At 42.0% G+C, this 24,562-nt stretch overlaps 1 protein-coding gene across 1 annotated transcript in view; it reads right to left on the reverse strand.

Annotated features, from left to right (window-relative positions):
- Window positions 1–20,005, reverse strand: part of GNAT3 (G protein subunit alpha transducin 3) — a 32,462-nt gene extending 12,457 nt beyond the window's left edge. Inside the window, exons 1-3 of the mRNA XM_061637863.1 lie at window positions 19,888–20,005; window positions 9,140–9,182; window positions 5,542–5,683 (exon numbers count right to left, since the gene is read on the reverse strand). Of these exons, the coding sequence (XP_061493847.1) occupies window positions 5,542–5,683; window positions 9,140–9,182; window positions 19,888–20,005 (303 nt within the window). The remainder of the gene's footprint in view (window positions 1–5,541; window positions 5,684–9,139; window positions 9,183–19,887) is intronic.
- Window positions 20,006–24,562: the final 4,557 nt, after the last annotated feature.

Below are 24,562 nucleotides of genomic sequence, written 5' to 3' on the forward strand. Positions count from 1 at the left end.
GTTGAGAGAACTGTTGAACTCTTTGCCACTGGAGTATGCAGATGATTTTGACTACTTTTATGCTTTGGCCAAGTCTCACTTTGCGCTAACATCAGAGGATTGTTTTCGGCACTTAGAGGCAGATCAGAAGAAGCCTCGGGAATGGGCAGGAATGTGGCACGCTGGGCAGACACGGCAGAGGCTGTAACCCGAGAGGAGGTTTTAGATCTGTTTGCTAAAGAACTGTTTTACAGACGCCTCCCTCGAGATTTGATGGCTCTGGTCAGAGACCAGCAGCCCCGTTCTCTGACTGAAGCAGGCATGCTAGCAGATCGTATGTTTAAAAACAGAGCTGGAGAAAAGTATACTTTGTTTCGGAGACCGGAGTATGTTCCTGTGAAACCGCCGGGGCGAGGGACTGCAGGTATGCAGAAACCAGGGCAACCGGCGAAGGGAGAGAAAGGGGGGCCTGCTGGCTACTTCAAAGTGCCTTCCACCCGGCCCGAGGCTGCATTGCAAGAGAAGCCCCGTGGAGAAATAATTTGCTTTAAATGTGGGAAAATCGGACATAAGGCTAATTCCTGTTCTGAAACCTTGCTTAAGCCCAACCCTGCTGGGAGGGAGAATCCAAGGGTTGCTCCAGTTGCGCGTGTAAAAGACTTAGCGTCCCCTGGAGCGGAACTCCCTGAACTTTCTTCTTGGTCGTCAGCAGAGGAGAATGGAGCGGAATCAGACTTTGTATTTTCTGCCTCAAATTCACAAGACTGTCCTGAGACTCCTCATGGAGCTGTAGTCAGAGCCCTGCCGGTGAGTGTTGTACAAACTGTGTCAGGGGACAGAGAGGGAGGAGTAAAGAACAGTTTGTTTCCAGAGAAAGACTCCCCAGGACCCCTTTCATTGGAATGTAAAGAATGGGTTCAAACGCAGTTTTCTGAACCCATATATGTTAACTGTATTAAGGTCAAGGGGCGAATAGATTCAGGCTCAGAAATTACCAGTATTGCAGAGCGGCTGGTCAAGCCGGAGCAATATGTTCCAGAGTTACAAGTGGCTGTCACAGCGTATGGACAACAGACCGTGCAAGTGCCCGTAGCTGAGGTGGTGCTTTCATACAGAGGCTGGACTGGACGCCATAGAGTTATAGTTCATTCGGATGACCATTTATGGGATGTTTTAATAGGAGTTGATTTGTTGTTCCTAAGTCATCAAGAGACTGTACGTGAAGCGGAAATAAACGCTCTTACCAGGTCTCAAACTTTGTCACAACCTATAGAAGACTGTGTGGGGAAATGGCCTCTGGATGGCGAGGAAGAGAGGGCTGCCGAGGGGAGAGCTGGGACCCTGCCCGAACAACAGGGAAAAAACTCCTTGCAACCCAGTGTGGGGGAGACAGAGGAATGTAAATTACCGGCAGCCAACTCTCAAGCCTTTAAGGCAGCTTTATTGAAGGATGAGAGTTTGCAAAACTGCAGAGAAGAGGCCGAGAGAAGCCCTCCTGCCTTATCAGAGACTGTGAAAGTGAGATTTTATTGGGACAAAGGCTTGCTTTATCGAGAACATGTACCTGGGGGGAATTCTACGGATTGGCAACCAGTCAGACAATTAGTTGTGCCAAAACCTTTTCGCCTGGATGTATTGCGGCTGGCCCATGATGTTGTGACTGCGGGGCACCTGGGTGTGAAACGGACTTTGTTTTCTGTTACCCAGCATTTTTATTGGCCCTCAGTGGCTAAGACTGTTAAAGAATATGTAAAATCCTGTGATATTTGTCAACAACTTGGGTATGCGCGTGATCACCCCAAGGCACCCTTACAAGTATCCCAGATTGTGGCAGAACCTTTTGCTCAAGTGGCTGTGGACGTGATCGGCCCTTTCAATCCGACTAAGACTGGGAGAAGATTTATTTTGACTGTAATTGAGTTTGCCACGAGATTTGCTGAAGCTATTCCTTTGAGTTCCATCACTGCCCCAGTCATTGCTAAAACCTTGTTAGAGTTATTTTCGCGTTGGGGGTTTCCCAAGACTATTTTGTCAGACCGAGGGCCGAGTTTTGTGGCCAAGTTAACTAAAAAACTTTGGGAACTTGCTGGCATGGAACATCACATTACGACTGCTGGTCACCATTCCTCGAATGGGTTATGTGAGAAAATGAACGCCACTATTAATAAAATGTTAAGGGCGTATGTGTTAGAACATCCTAGAGAGTGGGATGTAGCTTTACCTTTCCTGATGTTCGCCTATAGGGCTACTCCCTCTGCCAGCTTGGGCTATAGCCCCAACCAGCTAGTTTTTGGAAGGGATCTGGTGGGGCCTTTGTCATTACTCAAGAATGAGTGGGAAGGAAGGTTGGAAGCTATGCCTGTGTCGGTAGTAACTTACCTCCAGAAGTTACAGAATATTTTAAGAGATGTTTTGGCTGTCGCTCATGAGAATTTGGGGGAGGCTCAACAACAGCAGAAAGCCCATTATGATGCTCACGCTAAAGAAAGACACTTCGTTGAGGGGTCAGAAGTTTTGGTACTAAAGGCCCAAGTAGACAATAAGTTGTCGGTGGCCTGGGAAGGCCCTTTGATTGTCAAGGCCCAGTTGAGCGACACCAACTATCTGCTAATTGACCCTAAATCCCATAAGAAACCTAAAGTATACCATGTGAATATGATGAAGCAATATTTTTCTAGGAAACACCTGGTTTTGACTTGCACTCCTGCTGTGGAGGTTGCTGAAGATGCTTTATCTCGGTTACCTGTTCCAGTTGACTGACATTTGATTCATGCCCATTCCACGGACTGATTTCCCGGCTCTGATGACCTCTGGACTGTTTTTAGACCTTGTTTTACTCTTTTACGCTTTTAATATGTTTTATGGACTTTTATAAGATTTCATGGCTTGTGACCTTTTTTGAACCTGGACCAGCTTTTGGATCACCCCATTTTTTATTCTATTTCTTTATTTTTTAATAAAGTCCTTTTTTCTTGGGTGTTTTAGGGGTCCCTTAATTTTTTTTTTCTTTTGTTGTTACTTTGCAATTTAGTATATATTAAGAAGGCATAAGTCAAGAAGTAGCTCACTTGCTTAAAAATGTATTAACTTGTTCTTTTTTCTTTTTTCTTTTTTTTAAAATATATGCTGTATATAGTGCAATGTTGGTGGAATTTTTTTTTTATTGTTCCCTTATCCCTGGTTGCTGTGGCGATGACGCAGAACTATCCAGAGTTCTGACATCATCTTCCCAAAAAGGGGCGTGTCATGAACCTGTAATGGTCATGAGTTATTAAAGATCTGATAACAATACTTTGGCTCCAGTAAGGGACTCTGGGAGATGGTTCCAGTTAGAAAAGACAAGCCTTTGCTAATTTGTAAAGTTGAGTTTCATTTTCCAGCTGAAGACGGTTAGAAGAAGCCTTAACAAGCTGCACCTGGTTATCTTTGCTGATTAGCAAGTGCCTGGCACCCAAGGTCATCCTTGGCCTATGCAGTTGGAAAACACCGTTGGGAGGGGGGCCTGAAGGCGCGAAAATGTGAGAAACATCGAGAAGAAAGTTACATCAGTCAATTCCTGATTGGTCAATTAATCTTGGACCGTTAGGATCCTTTTCCCTTAAGTATAGGGCTAGGGACCTATAGCCTTTGTTCTCTGTTCTCTGCCTATGCTGACTGGCACCAGAGTTCCAAACCTTTTCTGCCTTATGGTTCCTGGGGTTGCTTATGGGAAGGCAACCTATGTCTGGTTCCATTGCTTTATGTTGAACATCCATCTCTCTTAGGAGAGGTGCCACGCAACCAACTACCTCGTATGTAAGTAGTTAGGTGAGATAGTTCGTTATTTTCTTGTTGTGTGTATGAATTCTCTTGTAAGAACCTAAACCCCTGTTGGGTGAATGGTCTTAAAGGATTACTTGCTGCTATATGATATGTGCACTTATATATTTTAATAAAGCTACTTCTATTTAACCTGGTGTGTTCATTTGAGAGAAGGGGTGGTTCTGAATTCAGTGTTTTGACCCAATCTCAGTCACTCACTACCAAAGAGGGTTAAGAAGTTAAAAGCTTGGATTTTAAGTGTTAAACCAGAGGTGCCTGGCAAGGAGTGTAACTGTGACTCTTGCCTTTTAGGACCTTGGTTTTATATACCTTCTGGGCTCAGAGATCCCCTGGCTCTGAGTGGACCAGTATACAGGGGTGGTGGCAGCCTACCTTCTGCCTTGCAGGGTTGTTGTGAGCGTACACAGCCTTGGCAAGGGTGAAGTAATAGCTTTTTGGTTCCAGTCTCATTTCCCTAAGGGTGGGGGTCTGAGCCTGATGCATGATCCCGGGACCCTGAGGGTCGGGCGGGCATGACAACAAGTAGCTGGATTGCTGAATGTCACCCTAGAGCAGTTCTGAATTTAACTGTATGAGGTCACCAAAAGCACTCTATCACCCTGTGACTTCAAACAATGATATTTTCTTTAAAATTGTTCTAAGACTGTATTTGGGGTATAGCTTTGATTCACTACCAGCATGATTTATTGGCCTTCCAAGTTAAACTGACCCCTATAATCAAATATGAAATTATGCTAAAAACAAAGTTCAAACAGATAAGGTCATCTCTCACTGATGTTTTGTCTTTGTTACAATAAAATAAATTGTGATGTCTATTTGAGAACACATCTTCACACTTCCATTGGAAGGAGTTTGCTCACATGTGCAAAAATTATTGTATCTGTATGAGAACAGAGGGCCTACATATGAATTACATTTGCCCTCATATACACAAACAAATAAGAGAATTCAGGATTGCTCAGAGCAATATTAACTTGAATGACCCAGTGGCAGTTACTATCTGGCCAAAAAATCTCCAGCAAGATTGTGAACAGGGGAATGTGCTGGACCAGCTGGGACTGAATCCTGACAAGATGGGTTGGTGGTTCTCAGGTCCAGGAATTAGGGAGGTCTCTACTCTAGATGGGGTTGCATTCCCATTGAAGAGGCAGATACATAGCTTGGGGGTACTTCCAGATCCAGCTTTGTCTCTTTTGTATACAGTTTTGACTAATATACACATTTTTGCAAGCAATTTCTCCTAATATAATGCATTTTGGTATGCTATTTCCGCTCATATGTTCATTTTTATGCACAGTTTTCCACACATGAATATATGCGTTTTTGCAGAACATTGCTTGTTGGAAGAACTGCACTGCAAAATTTGGATGAGTGCAAATTTCAAAGGATGACTGCATTTTGGCTCTCATATTGTTTTGGAAAGTGCACATTTGATCAGTTTGGCAGTGTGAACTGATCAAATTCTCTCCCCTCCTGACTGCTAACTGAGGTAAGGAGAGAAGTGTATGGAGCACAATGGCAGTTGTACTCTTTCACTTCCGAGAAACCTTCCTGGGGTAAACTGACTTATGGCACTGCTATGAAGAAGGAAAAAAAGAATGGATGCAGGAAGAGACCATGAGTGTAATTTTCCCCACAAGAGAGATTCCCGAGGTTCAGAGATGAGGATCCCAAACTGATGCCCTGGCGACACTGATACCAAGAGAAAATAATATATGTCGAGAAAGGCATCATACTCACTTTGCTTCCTGAGTTCCCGTATTCAAGACCTAATGTGGACATTGCCTTGACAATAGCCAGAATGGATTGTAGCATATTACTGTAAACCACGGACCTATACTCTCTGCATTCCTGATCTGTATAGCCATTTTTATGGATGATCCTAGGAAGTAAAGAAGAAGGCAAATCTCAGAGAAACCGAAAATGAGAACAAGACGAGATAGCAGGCTTCCAACAACTGGAACTAGGGAGAAGCTGGAAGTTAGTGTGCACCCATAGGCAGAGCTTGGAAAAGTTACTTTTTTGAACTACAACTCCCATCAGCCCAATCTAGTGGCCATGCTGGCTGGGGCTGATGGGAGTTGTCGTTCAAAAAAGTAACTTTTCCAAGCTCTGCCCATAGGTGTGTAACACATGGATGCATAATCAGATTTGAATGACTCATTATCTAAGCCAGGGGGTAACCACTGTGGGGTCCTCAGATGATGTTGGTCTGCAACTCCCATAAATTGTTTTAATATGTTTTAAAGTCTTTTATTTTTAAAATGTTTTACAGTGCTTTTTGTGTTTTTGTTTGCCACTCTGGGCTACTTCTGGGAGGAAGGATGGGATAGACATTTAAATAAGTAAGTAATAATCCCTAACCATTGGCTATGCTGGCTGGGGCAGATGGGAGTTATAGTTCAACAACATCTGGAAGGCATCACATTGGCTGCACCTGCTCTCAGCAATGACACCTGGGGAAATAATCACTGATGAGCCCTGTCCATGTTTATAGCTTGTGGGACCATATCTCCCAGCCAGCACCACCCCGATATCTGTACATGTCTTGGACCTGTGCCATTCCTCATTACTCATGTGCATCTTTTACAAAGTTGTATGTGCCTTTAGATAAATAGAGAACAAGTCTTACAATGTTAGGATGTGAACGAATGTGCCAACAAACACTTTGGAAGATGCTGCCAATAAGAACAATTGCATATTTGCTTTTATGGATAAATACCCTGAACATTTAATATGAACAACAAGAAAATATCTGCAAACATTTAGAAAAGGGGCTGGGGTGGGGTCGGTTCCTCCCCCCCCGGTTCCGTCCCCCCCCACACCTCATTTAGCTATCTCTTTATCTTGAACCTGGCAACCCTTGGCTTCAGATGGACTGGGCCAATCACACATTGACATACTGGACAAAATATCTGGTTTGTTACTCAATTCTATATGGTGCTGTTATTCTGAGTACCAGCTCAGGCAATCCCCACTACCTGCCAGCCAGCGGCGGGTGTCTCTTTCGCAACATGCTGAGGCTTAATTTAAAAAAAAGTTGGGAAGGAAAGGAAGGAGGGGTGGGGTGATGCCAGCGTGTTCAGGCTGATGCTGCCTGCCAGCAGTGGGTGCCTCCTTCATCCTGTGCTGGGACTTGTGGGGGGGGGAGTGGGTTGGAAGGAGCAGCAAGGATATCCCCGCAAGCTCAGGCTGCTGCTGCCCACCAGCCAGTGGCAGGGACCCCCTTGCAAGATTGAGGAAGGAAGGAAGGAGCATTGGAGATATCCCTGGATACTCAGACCTCTGTTGTCCACCAGAAAAGTGGAGCTGGTGGCAGGTGTTTCTTTTCTGATGGGGGGGGAAGGTTTGTCAAGGTGTGTGGGGGGGTGAGTCATGAGTCACTCACTGCCTTCAGGCACAGGAAGTTGAAGAGGCAGATGAGGAGGAATGCAGCAGGGAGGCCGACACTGCAGCACGCACCCTGTCTGAGGAAAGCCCTTCCCTGTCAGATGGTAATGCCAGCCCCAGCAGCTCAATGGCCTGCGTAGGCTGAACAGGATTCAGAGGAGGAGGTGGGTCTAGTGTTGTCTCTCGGGGCCAGGCAACACCTTCGCTGGTGGGAACACACGTTCCCTTCCAGCCGAGCATGCACCCACAGGCTAGATAATCTCACAAGGCTAATTCTCCTGAATTAGCATGCACCCTGCCTCTGCTGTAAAACTTGCCGGGTGAGTGTGACAACTTGTTGAGGCAACTCTGCTGTTCTCATAATGTTTTGAACTTTGTGCCTTGATCTTGGCCTCTGGGCTCCTGGTTTTGCTCCTAGGCTGGTTAACTCCTCCATCCAAGGATGTAGTCGTCGGGAGCCGTAGACCCGTTACTTTTTTGGGAAAAGGGTCCCAGCCAGGTCCCTAGTTATGAGCCAGTCAGCATGAAAAGGGAGCGTGTTTGCCACTAACGAGTCCTTGTCCTTCTTTGCTGATTGGAGCCAATCAGAGTAAAAGGAGGTGAGTCAGCCACTGAGAAGACTCTGCTCAGTAGCTAACACACAGCCTCCCTTTTCATGCTGATTGGATCCTAGGGACGCAGTGGAGTGTGGACTCATGAGATGACAGGGAGAGCAAGGGAGACAAGGGAAAGTGGGAAAGGGCTGGGTCTATGAGGCGGTGTGGTGTGATTATCATGAAGGGGCCCTGCACTTCTGAATTTGCCACTATGCTACTGCCTCCATCCCATTTGTAGAAGCTATGGGACTGAGTTAGCTCTTGCTGCTATACCTGTATCTTACTCTGCTTTAATAAAGCCCTTTCTCTTACTCACAACTAAGTGTCTCTCCTGTTGTGCCTGGAGTGGGAGCTAAGGTAGTGTGTGTGACCGAAAGAGGAATGTATGTGTGGTTTGTGTGAGAGACAAAGGGGGGGTGTTTGTGTGTGTGTGTGTGTGTGTGATGAAGGCAGGAAGAGATCTATATGTTTTCTGTGTGCAAGGGAAAGAAAAGGAGGTATGCATGTGAGGACTGTAGGGTGGGGGAGAGCTGTGTATGGTGTGTGTGAGAGAGGAAGAGATGCATCTGGGCAGAGAGGGAGGGAGACATGTGTGGCTGTGTATATGTGAAGTGTGAGTGGTTGAGTGAGAGAGACAGCAAGATGTATGTGTGCCTGTGGTCTGTAGGTGAATGCATGTGTGTGCTCTGTGTGCGTTCAAGAGAGAGTGTGGTTGGCCACCTACTGAATTTTCCTTGGGACCAGAGAATGCTCCTTGTTGTTATTAGACAACAATAATATATTGTTGTGTGTGTGTGTGTGTGTAGAAAATCAATATTGTGTGATTGCCACAACCAAGATATAGCATGGTATGCTGGAGGGAGTGGGGGAGCAGTGATAGCTCTACTCCCTCTAATTCAGTACTATGCCGCACCCCATGGCAGACACTGTGTGCTATGTCACACACCCCACAGTGGTCATTTTAAATTTATACGTCAAAATAATAAACATCATCTATAAAATACTGAACACTTTTTAATGTATTATTGATTTCTATTATCAACTTCTAAATTGAAAGTTCGTCACCAATTCAATAGAGAAATGGGAGGGGCATAGGAAGAGGGGAGGGGAGGGGAATGGGAGGCATTTTACAATTTATCAAGATGTGAGTACCAGCACCTCACTTTCTTACACACAAAAAAGCCCTGGTTATATATTTTAATATATTTTCTGCTTTGTATTTTAATGTATCTATTAGCATAAGAATGTTGCACTTGATTTGTTCGATTACTTTCCCACTCAGCCCCCTTTTGCATTGTACTTAACATAGCCATTTGCTCTATCCAACGTGACATGACTATTGATGCACCTACTTCATCTGTTTCACAATAGTGCTCTTCCCTGATTCTCCAGCTCCTGCAGACAAAGGACATGCACATATTGGTCACATTTATTGTCATTAAAATGGAACCAAGTGGGAAATCAGGACGAAGGAAGTGAGTAATGGAGGAAAGAGGCACAGACTCATATACAAAGGTGGCATATAATAATAATAATAATAATAATAATAATAAAGTAGGTTCTGCCAGGAAAATATACATTATATTTTACTAGCACATATTGGTCCGACAAAAGTTTGTGTGTGTGTGTGTGTAAAGGTTTTATTTATTTATTTATTTATTTATTTATTGCACTTGTATACCGCCCCATAGCCGAAGCTCTCTGGGTGGTTTACAGCAACCAAAAACATTAAAACAAATATACAATTTAAAACACATATTTTAAAAACAATTTAAAACACAATTAAAACAATTAAAACAATATAAAAACAATTTAAATCACATGCTAAAGTGCCTGGGAGAAGAGGAGAGTCTTGACCTGGTGCCGAAAAGATAACAGTGTTTGCGCCAGGCGCACCTCGTCAGACACATCATTCCATAATTTGGGGGCCACCACTGAGAAGGGCCTCTCCCTTGTTGCCACCCTCTGAGCTTCCCTTGGAGTAGGCATCTGGAGGAGGGCCTTTGATCTTGAACAGAGTGTACGGGTGGGTTCGTATCGGGAGAGGCGTTCCATCAGGTATTGTGGTCCCAAGCCGTGTAAGGCTTTATAGGTCAAAACCAGCACCTTGAATCGAGCTCGGAAACATACAGGCAGCCAATGCAAGCGGGCCAGAATCGGTTTTATGTGTTCGGACCGTCTGGTCCCTGTTACCAATCTGGCCGCTGCATTTTTATTTTATTTTTAGAAATTAAATTCTGGTCCCTGCAAACCTATTGCACCTAATAAAGAATGCAGTCACTCTCAGCCGCCCCCAACTCCACCAATTGTTTTTTCTCTCCTCTCCCCCTCCGAAAAAAATAAGCGAAGAGTTTCTCCTCAAGGCAGTGTCCTCTGTGTCTTTACTGCATTTCTGAACTTCACAGAAAAATAAAACAAAGCTCATTCTCAACAAGTCACTCGGTTATACTAAGCTAAATCCCCCCCCCAATCCACTCAGCCCAAGTACCAGAATGCCATCTTAGTGGCCAGTACAGAGGGCCCTGCTATCCTTCTGAGCCATCAACTGGTCAACGGATTCCATAATAATCCACTAATCAGGCCTGCAAATCTTTTCTTTCCTCCCCTTGTTCCTTCCCCATGGCTTCTGGTGAGTGAATGCTACCTCCATGCAAAAAAAGCCCCTTGTACCTTTAAGGGGGAAACAACTGGTGCTTGCCAGGCTGTGAGTTAACCACATTTGTGCCAGCAACCACTACTGTGATCAAATCTGGAGTGCCTCTAAGGTTGTTTTTTTCCCTCAGTAAAAATAGAAATGTTGTGACATGTTTGGCTCCAGGTTTGAAAGAGCCCCAGGCAGAGTGCTATGGAGGCAGAGCTTGGAAAAGTTACTTTTTTGAACTACAACTCCCATCAGCCCCAGGCAGCATGGCCACTGGATTGGGCTGATGGGAGTTGTAGTTCAAAAAAGTAACTTTTCCAAGCTCTGTATGGAGGTCCCATCCTCCTTCAGTGGGGACTGATGAGCTTAACTGGGGTGGTGGTAAACAGCAATCTAAGCAGGGTTGGACATCTGGGTATAGCTGCCATTTTAATTTCCTGCAGTGTACCTAATGTAGCATTGTTCCTTGGTACTTTGGGAAAATTAAATGGCAGCTGAAAAACTGAATGGTTAATGTGCATAACGCTGGGCCTCATAGAGAATGTGTATTTAATCTGTCCATAAAGAGGGAATCGTGGTCTTTTCCTGGTCAATATAAATAATTGTCAACAAAATGCAATCAACATATGCACTTTCCCCAGAGCCTCTTGGAGATTATACATAATGATCAGAGAATGTACAAAAGCCTGTGGAGATATGCACATTCCCCCAAGGCCTTATGCATAATGACCGGAGAAAGTGGAAAATTCAGTCAATATATGCACATTCCCCAAGGCGTTTTGGGATTATACATAATGACTAGAGAGTGTGCAAAATTCAGTTGATATAAACACATTCCCCAAGGCTTGTTGGGGATTGTGTACATTGACTGTGATATGTGCACACTTCCCTCTTCATGGACAAATTCTGTACATATTCCCCATGAAGCCTGGGAAATGTGCACAATGACCAGTGCACATTAATCTCACAATTTACATTCCCCCTTTTATATATATATACACACACATATATACATACACACACAAACACATTTCACCATATAAACACTTGCTATTGAAACATAATGTAAAGGAACAATTTTGCCAACGTTTCATACATATAAACAACAATGGAGAAAATATTCCTCCAAGTACTTGAGTGGACAGAAATCAGGAAAAATAACAACAGAATAAGTCATACAACACCCTCCCCACACAGTCATGGAACATGGGAATGGGAATGGAATTATGCCCACTAGCTATGCTTCCCACATGCTAATGTGCAACCTGATCACACCCCTGGTGACCAGACTACATTTAGCACCGGTATGAAGGCATCCTACATGTGTGCATCTGTACAAGTGTACAGTTTTTTCACATTGACACTGAATGTGTGGCCTCCAAGGGGGCACAGTCAGGATGGTCATCAGGGTTGGGGCTAATGGGGCACACGATGCTGGGGGTTAGGCCCTGTCTATGCATAAATGCAACCAGAGCTTGGAAAAGTAACTTTTTTGAACTACAATTCCCATCAGGTGCTGGCTGGGGCTGATGGGAGTTGTAGTTCAAAAAAGTTACTTTTCCAAGCTCTGAATGCAACACCTGGAACAGGCTCACAGTAAACCTCCTCACTGTAATTGCACAATGAGACATTATTAATGGCCTGTAATTCAGAAGGAGAAATGGAAAGCAGAAGCCTAGCCCAGCACACCTTATTCCCTTGCTATACCTCAGCAGCAATGAGAGATCACACACTTCTGCCCATTCCATCAGGCCCTCAAGCAGTGCATGTGCGTTAGCCAAAGGGGCCATTTGTGCTAGCCATGCTTTGGGGGAAATTGTATATGGAGGGGTTTTTTTTTGTCCCACATACTATTGTTTAGCAAACATGGATCTTGACCCTTAGTAGGGAAGTTTGGCTTACCTCTGGAAGCCTGCTGAAAATGTATACTAATTCAGGGCTGAAGTCTTTTGATTACCATCTAAAACCAAGCCTTTGAGCAAGATAATACATCTGAGCGTTTATCGATTCAAAAGATAACCACTTTATTTATTGAAGCCAGTGGGAGTATATAAGCTTCTGATCAAGCATCACATAAAAATCAGTATTTGTCCTTACTGGGGCAATGTATGGCAAAACACAGGGAAAGTACACACCTGTTGGACCAGAAATCTCCACATATTTCTTTTACCACTCCCCATGGGGATGGATGTAGAGAAGGATCAAATGGAGTGGTGATCACTACCCTGCCAGGCCCATGCCACAGAAAAGCCTCTTTAACACCAATGGGCATTTGTTTTTTTGTTTTTTAAAAACATCTTTGTACCCTCATCATAGGCAGTCAAAACATAGAATGTTGTGGCATAGAAGTCATTGTAATGGCAGCCAGAGGTCTCAGATAATTACATCTGAAAATTATTCATCGTAGATTCCCCAGTCTTTTGACATATGCTGCAATCCAGATTTCAAGGATTTAAGGTGGAATAGATTTCTTTAAAAGAATTCACTGACATTTAATGCAAAATCTTGCACACATTTTGATTCTGAATTTTACTTTAGTGGGGTACTCAGAATCCTGTGTTAGAGATCTCTAGATCTACCTCACGGAACTACAGTGGAAAAGAGGCAATTACTCTTAAACTATAAGTATGTCAAGGGTAGCCAATGTGGCACCCTCCAGATATTGATGGGCTCCAACTCCTATCAGTTCCAGCCAGGATGACCAGCAGTCAGGGAAGATGGGAGTTATAGTCCAACATCTGGAAGATACTACATTGGCTGTCCCTGAAGTACATTGTATCTTCTATTGTCTTTTTTAGAATGGCTTCTTGGAGGAGGACAAGGACTTATCTGTCTATTTTATGCTTATAACTGTAAAGCACCATGACAATCTATCCACTGGCAAACACAAACTCAGGCCTCTCCTGCACATGCATGTACTCTATGGGTTGTTGGTCATGACTAACTGAAGTCCACTGATTTCACTGGGTCTACTCTGAGAACACTTAGCTAGATACAATCCAGAGTCTCGTCACTTAACAGTTTAAAGTTAATTGCCTCCATTGGAAACCACTGAAGAAGAGGTGATATAGAAATTCTGTAAGTGTGCTCATCTGTAGCGGCTGCTTCATACATGCCAAGCCATCACCCAGTGTTCATCATTCAAGGACTGCAGCATGCATGTTTAACCTCACTCTTAGTGGAGTTTGTCTTGGATCCAGTCTTGGGGCCTAAGTCTAATGTGGTGGGGAAAGGAGTTTGGTCTGGTTGACATCCATACCCCTTGCAGATCTGATCTCAAAAGATTTAAACTGTAAGCTCATTAGAATGGAACGTTCTCAAATACTTTCAAAAATAGAGCCACACCCACACACCAGACATTTATTCCACATTAAACAATCACGGCTTCCCCTAAAGAATCATGGGAAGTGTTGTTTGTGAAGGGTGTGGAGAGTTGTTAGGAGATGCCCTATTCCCCTCACAGAGCTCCAATCACCAGCATTCTCTGGGAAAAGAGACTGACTGTTAAGCCACTCTGGCCACTGCAGCTCTGTCAGGGTAAGCATGTTTCTGATCCTGCAGTGGCGGTGGCTGTGAAAGCAGATTGAGGGGTGAAGGCGAGGCACCTAATAGAAAAATGGCTATTAGGGTAAGGGTTAAGTGACACTTTCTCCCCCACCCTCATGCAATTATTCCTGTACTCAAAAGATCAGGCTGTCGAAGTTGCTATTTATTTATTTATTTTAAAGTCTGAGCTTTATTATGTGAATTTGCATGTAATATGTAGCTTGCCCTAATTCAAGCAAATGAAGCACAACAAGCATCTAAACATATGGAAAGCATTCCCCCAAAACCACAACATAAGAGAGAGAAAAGCATGGGCAACAGATTCAATGATTATGTAAAGTGGCTTGAAACAGCCATCTGCTAAGTCCATATAAATGACAACTTTGTCAACAAAAGCTTTTGCATCTGGAACTTGCAAATTCAGAATTGGTCTTTGTTATCTCCTAAATGTATTTTTGGACGAACCCAAATTTCTTTAGGCCCAATGTTTTTACTATGGAGTAGAAAGAGCTCATGAGTGTCATATACATGCAAACTTCAGGGGAGGTTGAAGGATCACAGTAAAAAGAATAAGCAAACGAGGTTCTACTCACTGCATCTGAATGGCAAAGGTAAACTGCAGGAAAGATTAAGTTAGTCATTCCCAAACTGCGTGTTCAAATACATTAATGTAATGTGCCATGAGAATATTGTTGTGTGCATTGGATGATTTCACCTGTGAGATGAAAGTAATCCACAAAGAGACTGCCCACTATATCTCTGAGTAATTCACAGTGTTGACCTTGCCAAAGAAGGCTAGGTAGTGATGGAGATAAATGGGTTTCCTAGGGAAGGGAATTCTAGAGCCTTGGAGCAATTCCTGGGAAGACCCTCTCCCACCTGGATGCTTGTCTTATCTCATGGCAGGAGACCACAGAGCAGTGCCTGAGAAGAAGACCAGAATGAATGAATCTGGCTTCCTTTTGTGTACTATACTTCTTTTTTTTTTTTTTTTACAATAATTTTTATTCAAATTTTCATAAAACATACAAAACAAAATCATAAAACATTCAAAGACAAAAAACAAAACAAAACAAAAATAATTAAACAAAAAAAATAAACTATACTTCTGATGTACACATGCACTGCTGTGCATTGGTCAAAGCACCGCACAGAAATAATCTTCTCACAACCATGTGTACAATTGCACCAAATTTCCTTTTTATTTTGCATTGTTCAGTCAATGCACACATATGCATTTGTGATGCAAACTGTTACTGGTTGGTTGTACTGCTTTCAAGTTGATTCCGATTTATGGCAACCCTATGAATAGGGTTTTCATGGTAAGCAGTATTCAGAGGGGGGTTTACCAGTCCCTTCCTCTGAGGCTGAGAGGCAGTGACTGGCCCAAGGTCACCCAGTGAGCTTCATGGCTGTGTGGGGTTTCGAATCCTGGTCTCCCAGGTCATAGTCCAACACCTTAACTACTACACCACACAAACTGGAAAAGTCCCAAATGAGCAGAAAAAACTGAAAAGCTGAGGTGAACTGTAAGCACAGTGAACTGTAGGAAATTTGGAAATGAAAGAAACCCAGAACAATAGAAGATTCCAGTGCATCAGGGGGGAAGCTCAGTGGCAGAGCATCTCCTGTGCATGCACAAGATCCCAAATTCAATCCCTCGTAACTCCAGATTAGGGATGGGCAAGAATTTTGCCCAAGTCAGATTTGATACTGGGTGGTTGTTCTTTTAAAATCCACACGTCCACTTTCTTTGCAAACTAATCTTGAATGCTTTGTGTCTCTGCAGATTTTCCATGGATTTTTTTTCAAAGAACTACAACAGCACTTTACACAGACTGCAAAAAACGAAACAAAAAACACCAACCCCGAGGAATAACACAGGGAAGGAAGTGAGCTGGCTCTCTGTCTGACTGCTCTAGGGATTTGCTAGAATTGTGCCCAATTTGGATTGGGTACTGAATTTTCCATTAATTCGTTTATTCTCAGTCACTGAGGATCAGATTTTAATCTGCGCTATTTTTGAAAATGAACTTTTTTTTTAAAAAAAATCCTCCTCTAAAACATCGATTGTAAGTATGATAATTTATAATTTCCTTCTAAGACATTGATATTTCCTTCAAAATGTTGATACTTATTCTGAGCAAAAAAACCACACGGATTGGTATCTGTACCCAGATACAGAACAAACTTGAATTGATGCCAGCCTGAAGTCAATGGAATACTTTCAAACCCGCACTGGCCAGTGGATCCCATCCCTAGACTGCTCCAATTTCCTGCTCTTTCTGGCACTCTTGTACACACATCAACCAAAGGTGGATGGAAGACAGAAAGAAACAAGGGGGGAATCAGGATCTCATCAGCAATTTAGTTAGAGGACTATTAGCAGTGGAAAATGTTTTCCACCTTGTTCCTAACTGAAGTATCCAACTGGATGACAGCTGAAGGTAGCAGCTACAATGAAGATGGGTTGGAACCACATTCCAATATGACAGAATGCTAGCAGACTGGGATCAGCAAGTGGATCCCAAGCCTACTTCAAATACGGCTGGGAAAGACTTCTGTCTGAAATCTTGGAGAGCGGCTGCCAGTCAGTATAGATCATACTGAGCTACGTGGACGAATGGTCTGACTTGCTATAAGGCAGCTTTCTATGTTCTTACAATGTTCCTACTTTGGAAACAAGAACAGGTGATTTGGAACTTTGGAATCTGGTGAGAAATTTGGATGAGAAGAATTATGGAAGCATGTATTTTTTTTAAAAAAAAACTATAAAAAGAAAACCAGCAAGGAGCAGGTTATAATATAATTGTTCTCCTTGCTCTATGCAGCCCTCCAGCCCTTTCTATCTGGCTCTTGGTATTCTTCCTGGGCCACACCTCTCAGTGGTCCTGCTCTGTGGCCTCACTGAGTGATTTTGTCTATGTCGAACTATAATAATACCTCGTTTGCCTGAAGAGATGTGGGTGTAGAAACCTGGGTGTGGGCTGGAATATAATCTGCTTTACAAAAGTAAAAGTCACGTCCATTACACTGCCCACTTTTGCCTCTGACTCCATCCACTTCTGCCTTTGTATCCGAGCAACATTGAAAAGCATCCCCAAAATGTTCCCCATGAGACAATGTGGCCCTCAAGCTGAAAAAGGTTCCCTACCCATGGTTTTACCTTCTGGGTTTAATTTTTTTTAAAAAAAACTTGAATTCAAAAACTGTATTCCCCACTTGCAGCCTGGAATGGTAGAGTCCACTCTATCACCCCCACAGGATTCTACCATCTCATTCTGCTGCACCTGTAGACCAAGCCTTTGTTGTCTAGAGGAGAAAGGATGTGAAAAGGAAGCATCTCTCTGCACTGTACAATTGAGATGAATCATAAAATGGCAGCTTTATAGTTCCTCCTTATCTCTTGCTCCAGAAATCAGGATGGAATCATCCCCCTATTTCTGATGGCAATAAATATTCTACAAGCTTATCACAGGCAAGTTTCCCTTCCTATTAACATGCAACTGTTGTGCAAGATGAAAAGGCTCTGTGCAAGCTAGCTACCTGAAAGGTACAAGAAATGGCAGGCTCTTGTGTGGTAGCTGTGATAATTTTATTAAAAACCCTATCATGCGAGTCCATTGTCAGAGCCAATGTGACTTTCATGGACAATTGATTGCTAGTAAATAAGATTCTTGATTTTGCAGAATTAAAACAACCTATTAAAAGTAACTTTTGGGAGGGGTTAAAGCCAGTGACATAAATTAACACAGCTATGAATGATCCCTTTCACAAATACAGAAACAATACCAGCAGTGTATTGTTTCCCCTACATATACAAGGGTTGTCAGGGCTGATCTTTTCTTCTTGACATTTTACTGCTGCTAAAGGAACCATGCTGACACCTAGTCCTTAATACAGTGGTAAACTAAGATCTGAGAGTGTGATGATAATCCTTCTGTATGAAGTTTAGGGAAATCCTTGTCAAACTATTGCAGAATAAATTGGCCTTTGGATGATTCCCAGCATTTAATATCAAATATAATTTATTTTTGGCCCACTGACCATAAATGGAAATTTACAGAATACATTAGATTGTTAAAAGTGGGGGGAACCAAAAAAGCAATCACAGATTATCTAAAGTGGTATTCGATGTCACTCCTACTCAGAGTAGACCCATTGAAGTTAATGGGCAAGACTAAGTTCATTAATTTCAGTGGGTCTACACTGAGTAGGACTTAATTGAATACAACCCAGTATCTTCTACAGTGTGTCACAGAATTTTGCCTAAAGCAAAATATGAAGATGAATCTGGAGATTCCTGCTCAGGCCAAAAATCCAAGTAATTTCACGTGACACAAGAAGAGTTTTAATAACCCAACAAACCAAATGTTCTTATGCATATTAAGCACACCCCTTACATTGCTACCGGGGTTCACCTAGGGCAAATATTTCAAGGCGAATCTGTTTAGTAATTTTGAGAGAAGCAAACTAAGACTGATGAAATTTGCAATAGAGCTTCCACACATCCTTACTGCAATTAATATATAGGCATAATATAACCTAACACTTGCTTGGGAGTATGTGCTATTAAAAAAATGGCAAGAAGGCATAGCAATAAGAAAATCAGTGTAGAATTTAGCCTTGCCTGAGATCAACTGAAATTAGTGAAGCACCGCAAGTCTACTGCTGTAAGCACATGCTGCTCCCATTCATTTCAATGGAGCTCCAGCAGGAATGTTTCCTAGTGAAATGTGCCTATAGAGATTTTCATGATTGTGCTTAGCAACGTTTGAACTGAAGATTTTTTATACTACAATTTTTTACCAGCACAATATGCATTTCCCCCCCAATGTGTCATCTGCTAAGTGTTTGATTCAATGAGTTATAACAGCTTTGAAAAATTATAAAATTAGCTAGAAACATCTGGTGATTTTATTATTATTATAATAAACAATAATAATAGAAACTATTAAAATATTTAATAACAGTGGTAGATAGTAAACTTTTAAAATATCTTTTCATTGTTGTGCTATATATTCCAAAAAAGAGGACAGTTTTACTATCAGATGATTATCCAAATTACAATTTTGTTCTCAGATTCACATTTTTAAACCCCAGGAAACCATAGAAACGAACATCCCCAATCCTGCAGACATGATCTTCAAGAAGTCTCTTCAGCTTTAGTGAAACATATGTCTGTGTAATCACTTCAGTTCCCATGAGCATATACACTTTCTGATGCACACATGCATTGCATCTCTGTGTGAGCAAGAGGTATCACATTAAGTTTAGTGCATTACATGTCTCACCCAGCACTGAAGTATTGGGCAGCCTCTCCTTGTGTGTGCACATTAGGAGGTCATGGTGCTCTGGATTGCAGCTGATTTATATAGTATCAAGGGCACAGTTCCATTCCACTACAAACATACTTCAAAACTATGATGTGCTTGAACTGAACTCCGTGACCCTGTCCCAGACACAGCCATGGACAATAATGTGTTCAGCCCATTGCAATGCACATTTATAGTGCAAATTGTTTTTTAAAATTAGATGTCTTCCATCTGCATGACCAAGAGTCAAGCACACACATCTAGATGTGCATATACATCAATTCTGCTCATACAGATCCAGCAAGGGAACCTACACAGCTGTATTCACATATAGGTCTCCATTGCTGGACTGGGTGTATGAACCTGCTCCAGAATGATGAGTGGATTGTGATTTGCAATAAATATCTGAAAATAAAAATCATACATATTCTGATTTTCACCCAGTTATATGTATACCCTCCATAGTTCATTTCATGATTAAAATTAAAGCGGCATGTGTCAAACGTGAGAGATCAAACATTTCAGACTATCAAGCAACATCTGCAATTCATGTCAAGATTAATGTAGCTATTTCATGAATGAAATCATACATATTTACCCAATAAGAGCAACTTGACTGTCCTGGCATCTCTCACTGCATCTTCTTGGAGTCTTTTTTCAAGTTCCCGTGACCTTTTGGCTGATTCTTTAGACTCAGAGCTGACTCCACTGCCCATAATTATGGAGCTAAATTATGAGCTTATTGTCAAAGCAAACTGCTGATGTCTAATCACAAAAAGCCTGGTACTCAAATAGGCAGTGCAGCAGAAATCTTACAATGAAGCTCAGTTATTTCCTATTCAAATCTCTCTATCTGCTGGCTGCCTTCACACCAAAGAGCGACTTCTGATCTGTCACATGTCTTAGACGATAGGACAGAAGGGAGTTTGTAAATGCCTATGAAGTCAGCTTGTTATGATGTCAGACATGTAAATGTACCACATCACTGTCGTACCTTTGGAAAATCATGCCTGAAAGCAGAGCAGTGAAGGAACTGACTGCGTGTCAGACCAGAACTGCTTGTAGTGCAGAGTAGTTTATGGGGATGGGGGAGCATGATTCAACTGAAATAAAACACTTTTTTATTCCCATTGTTCGAAATGGGAACAGTTAGGCACACGCGTAACTGAATGGGACTTTGACAGATGAAATGGAGCCAAAGAAAATGTAGATGAATGTGCTCACATCGATCCCTTTTTATCCTCGACATTTTTGTTCGTGTGTTTTCCACACTCCCATCTAGGTTGTTCATTTATTTAGTCATATTTTTATCCCATGGCACACATAGTTTACCTTTCCCAATTTGCTCCTCACAAAAACCCTGTGAGGTAGATTTGACTGAGCAGGAATAATATCTGGGTGAAAGTCACCCCAATGCAATTCATGTTTGAGCTGGGATCTGAACCTGGACCATCCCTGTCTAATGTATTGGTCTCTGACCGTATGAATAAATTCATTCATTCATTCATCCCTGTCTAAGTCCAGCAGTATAGCGACTATGCTATACTGGTTCTGTATTGTATGCCCTTTGGAGCAGGGATCTGTGTTTTGATGAATGTAATGTCATATACTTGGATGATTCAATAATAACAACTCTCATCCCCTGAAGTCAAAGGGACTTCAAGGTGGTTGGAGTGTGCCTTTGTCAGACTGTGCCCTTTGTCACTGAGGCAAAAACAATACTCTCCCAGTTGCCAGGCAAACCAACTGCATCTGTGTCTTTACTAATCAATGAGGCCAGTTCAGTAAACTTCCCAATTGTGACAGAATACTACATAGCAGTAGGATGGGAGCTTTTACCCCAAAGGTTGTTCCTACATTGCTCTGCATGTGTGTGGCTACTGGCACACTTCCTTCTCTTGCAAATGTCAACAAGAAGGAAAAAGAAGTGAGACACATATGGGAAAGTGACCATGCCATTGGCCCCATATATATGGTCCCAGAATGAAAATGTGACTACTGAGTAGAGCCTTGTGAAGAGAAGTCATAGAGAAGCAGCTCTCATACCACTGTGATAAGGGCCTGTTCACACATTACATTTAACGAGTGTACAATCCGGGGGTATTCACACGTTACTCTGTATACAGGTACAAGCCCCCTGTACCTGGGTTCAGCTGCTCTTGAGTAAGAGTCTACACATGGTGATTTGAGAAAACATCATGTGTACTGGTACCCTGAAGAAAGAGGTCTTTTGTTCACCTGCTGACTCTCTCTGCATGCTGCCTAGTGGAGTTGATTGTGAGCAAATAATTTTCCTCCCCAGGGAGAGCCGGAGGCTTTGTTCTAGCAGCAGTAGCTGCTGCTGCCAATCAGAATTGAGCTCAAGGATATGTGAGTTGCTGGAGATGCAAAGCAGGAATGAGAAATAAGGCTAAAATGGAGGCAAGGGCAAGAAAGAGGGGGAAAAGATCAGCCTGAATCAGAGCTTCTGTGTGATGGCAATGATTGAGCTTGAGGGAAGGAAGGTGGCAAAAAATGGCAGGGAGAGTTTTGGAGGACTCATGCTGCAATTTTGGAAAAAAAGTCTACTCAGGAGAAAGTTCCATTGAGTTCGGTGGGGTTTCCTCCCAGGTAAGTGGAGTTAGGAATGCCTAAATATGTGAGAGATTCTGTCAGGGAAGCTAGAGCTAGGAATGGACTGTCTAAATCACGTTTGCTGTACAAATTTAAATGGAGTTCAAGCATCTTGTGGTCTCAGACAAGTGAAAATTGCTGTCCAGAGAGAAGGCAACAAGAGGTAGGGAAGCAGAAACCTAGTGAGGAGAGATGGCAGAGACCAACAATGAGGGCTTACACTGTAGTTCTAAAAATGTCTACTCAGAAGTACGACCGACTTCCTTCAATGGGGCTTAATCACAGGTAAGTGGAGTTAGCACAACAAAAAGAGTGATCCCTGTCAGGGAAACTAAAGTTAGGCATGGTCTGTCTAAATTGTTAGTTCGTGTTTTTTTTAATGAAGTTTGGTTTACACTCACAGTGCAATCCTAACCATGCCTACTCTAAAGTAAATCCCATTCATTCTTGTAAGAAATCAATCCTGTGTGGTAGCACCTACACTTTGAAACTCCCTGCCTATTGACATTAGGCAGACGGCTTCATTGTACTCTTCTCAGCACCTGCTAAAAACATTTTTGTTTAGGCAAGCCTACAAAGCATGTAGAAGCTATTATGTTTTTTATCTGTTTTTAACTCATTGTTGGGTTTATTATTTTGAATGTTTCTAAATAACTGTCTTTAACTGTTTTTGCCAATAATGTTATTGTTTTAATTCCTTCTATAAACCACTTTGAGGTTTTTACAATAAAATGGTATATAAATGTTGTAAATAAAATATGTTAATAACTTTTGCAGTCACTGTGGCCCTTGGGTCTCTTTCCACTTTTAGGAGCAAAGAATCTGCCTTATGACTTAGGCCATTTGACACCATCTAGCTCGGTACTGATGACATGGATTAGCATTGGCTCTCCAGGATTCCAGACAATAGTCTTTTCCAGAAATTGAATTTTGGACCTTTGCATGCAAAGCATATGCCCTACCGCTGAGCTACAACCCTTCCCCTGTTTAAAAAAATTCTTTTGAAAATTTTCTTTTAAATTTATTAATCAATGCACATCATACCTAGGGCAGATCCACACCATTCATTTAAAGCACATTCAACACACATTTGAAGCACATGAATCCTACCACAGAATCATGGGAACTGTAGTTGTTAAGGGTGGTGGGAATTATAACTGTGCAGAGGAAACTACACTTCCCAGGATTCTTTAGGGGAAGCTATGCACTTTAAATGCGAGTTGGATATGCTTTAAATGTATTGTGTGGATCTATTTAATAAACTTTGCCTGCATGTAAATTGTTTTATTTTTTTAAATGGAAATAAGCTATAAAGTTCACTGGGTGACCATGGGCTACTGACCATCTCTGAGCCTAATCTGCCGCTCAGAATGAAAACAACAGAGGGAATCCATGACTGTCCCAAGGAAGAAGGGCATACTTAAAATATAGAGGAAGTAATAATGTACAATCATGGTGTGAAATCAGATACTTATTGGGACATAGTATGAAGAAATATTCATTTAAAGCACATGCAACACACATTTGAAGTACATGAATCACATCACAGAATCATGGGAACTCTAGTTTGTTAAGGGTGGTGGGAATTATACTGTTAGGGGGAAACTACACTTTAGTCATGCGCTTTAAATGCAAATTGGTTTGCATTTAAATGTGCTTTAAATGTATTGTGTGGATCTTCTTCATAAACTTTGCCTGCATGTAAATCGTTTTAATTGATGTTTTAAAATGGAAATGAGCTATAAAGTTTACTGGGTGACCATGGGCTACTCACCACCTCTCTGCTTATCTGCCCCTCAGAATGAAAACAACAGAGAGGAATCATGACCACCCCAGGAAGAAGGGCACACTTAAAATGTAGAGGAAATAATAATGTACAACCATAGTGTGAAATCAAATACATATTGAGACATAGTATGAAGAAATATTTATATAAGCATGACTGTCAAAGATGTTTATTATTTATACAACCTGTAAAGATATTGATAGTGAAATCCTATGTTTATTTACTCAGAAGCAAGTCCCAAAGTATTCAATGGGGCTTACTCAAACAGGGAAGTGTGCACAGAACTGCAACCTCAAGCGATAAGGAACTTTATTCACCCAACCCAAAATTCAGAATCATGCCACTTTAACCTGTTTTGCAAGTGTTTATACTTGTTTTTATGGTTATTGGATTTTAAAGGGATTTATTTCTTGTTGTGAGCTGTCTTGGTTTCCAGTCACCAACCCTACTTCACAAGGTTGTTGGGAAGACTCCATACACACACACACACTTGAGATGTAAAAATACATATACCCCACAAAATAATTTGTCAAAAACTAGTTGGTCATTGCAGAACATTTCTTTTAAAAAATAAAATCAGTATTCATTTCCTGCAAAATAAAAGCAGTGATGCCTAAGTAAGCCCTGCCTAATTACTTTTAAAAATAGGATTGGAGGGGGAGAGAAAGATTTACAACACAAACACAATCCTTTGCTATGTTCGCTCAAAAGTCCCATTTACAGCACAATCCTAACCATGTCTACTCAAAAGTAAGTCCTATTGAATTCAATAGGTTTTACTCTGGGTATGTGGGATTAGCATTGCAGGTTTACTCCCAGAAAAGCGAGTATTGGATTAAGCTTCATGTTGAAAAGGTTTTCAAAACACTGCCCT

Source organism: Rhineura floridana, chromosome 8 (genome assembly GCF_030035675.1).
Source record: "Rhineura floridana isolate rRhiFlo1 chromosome 8, rRhiFlo1.hap2, whole genome shotgun sequence".
In the NCBI taxonomy this organism is placed as follows: Eukaryota; Metazoa; Chordata; class Lepidosauria; order Squamata; family Rhineuridae; genus Rhineura; species Rhineura floridana.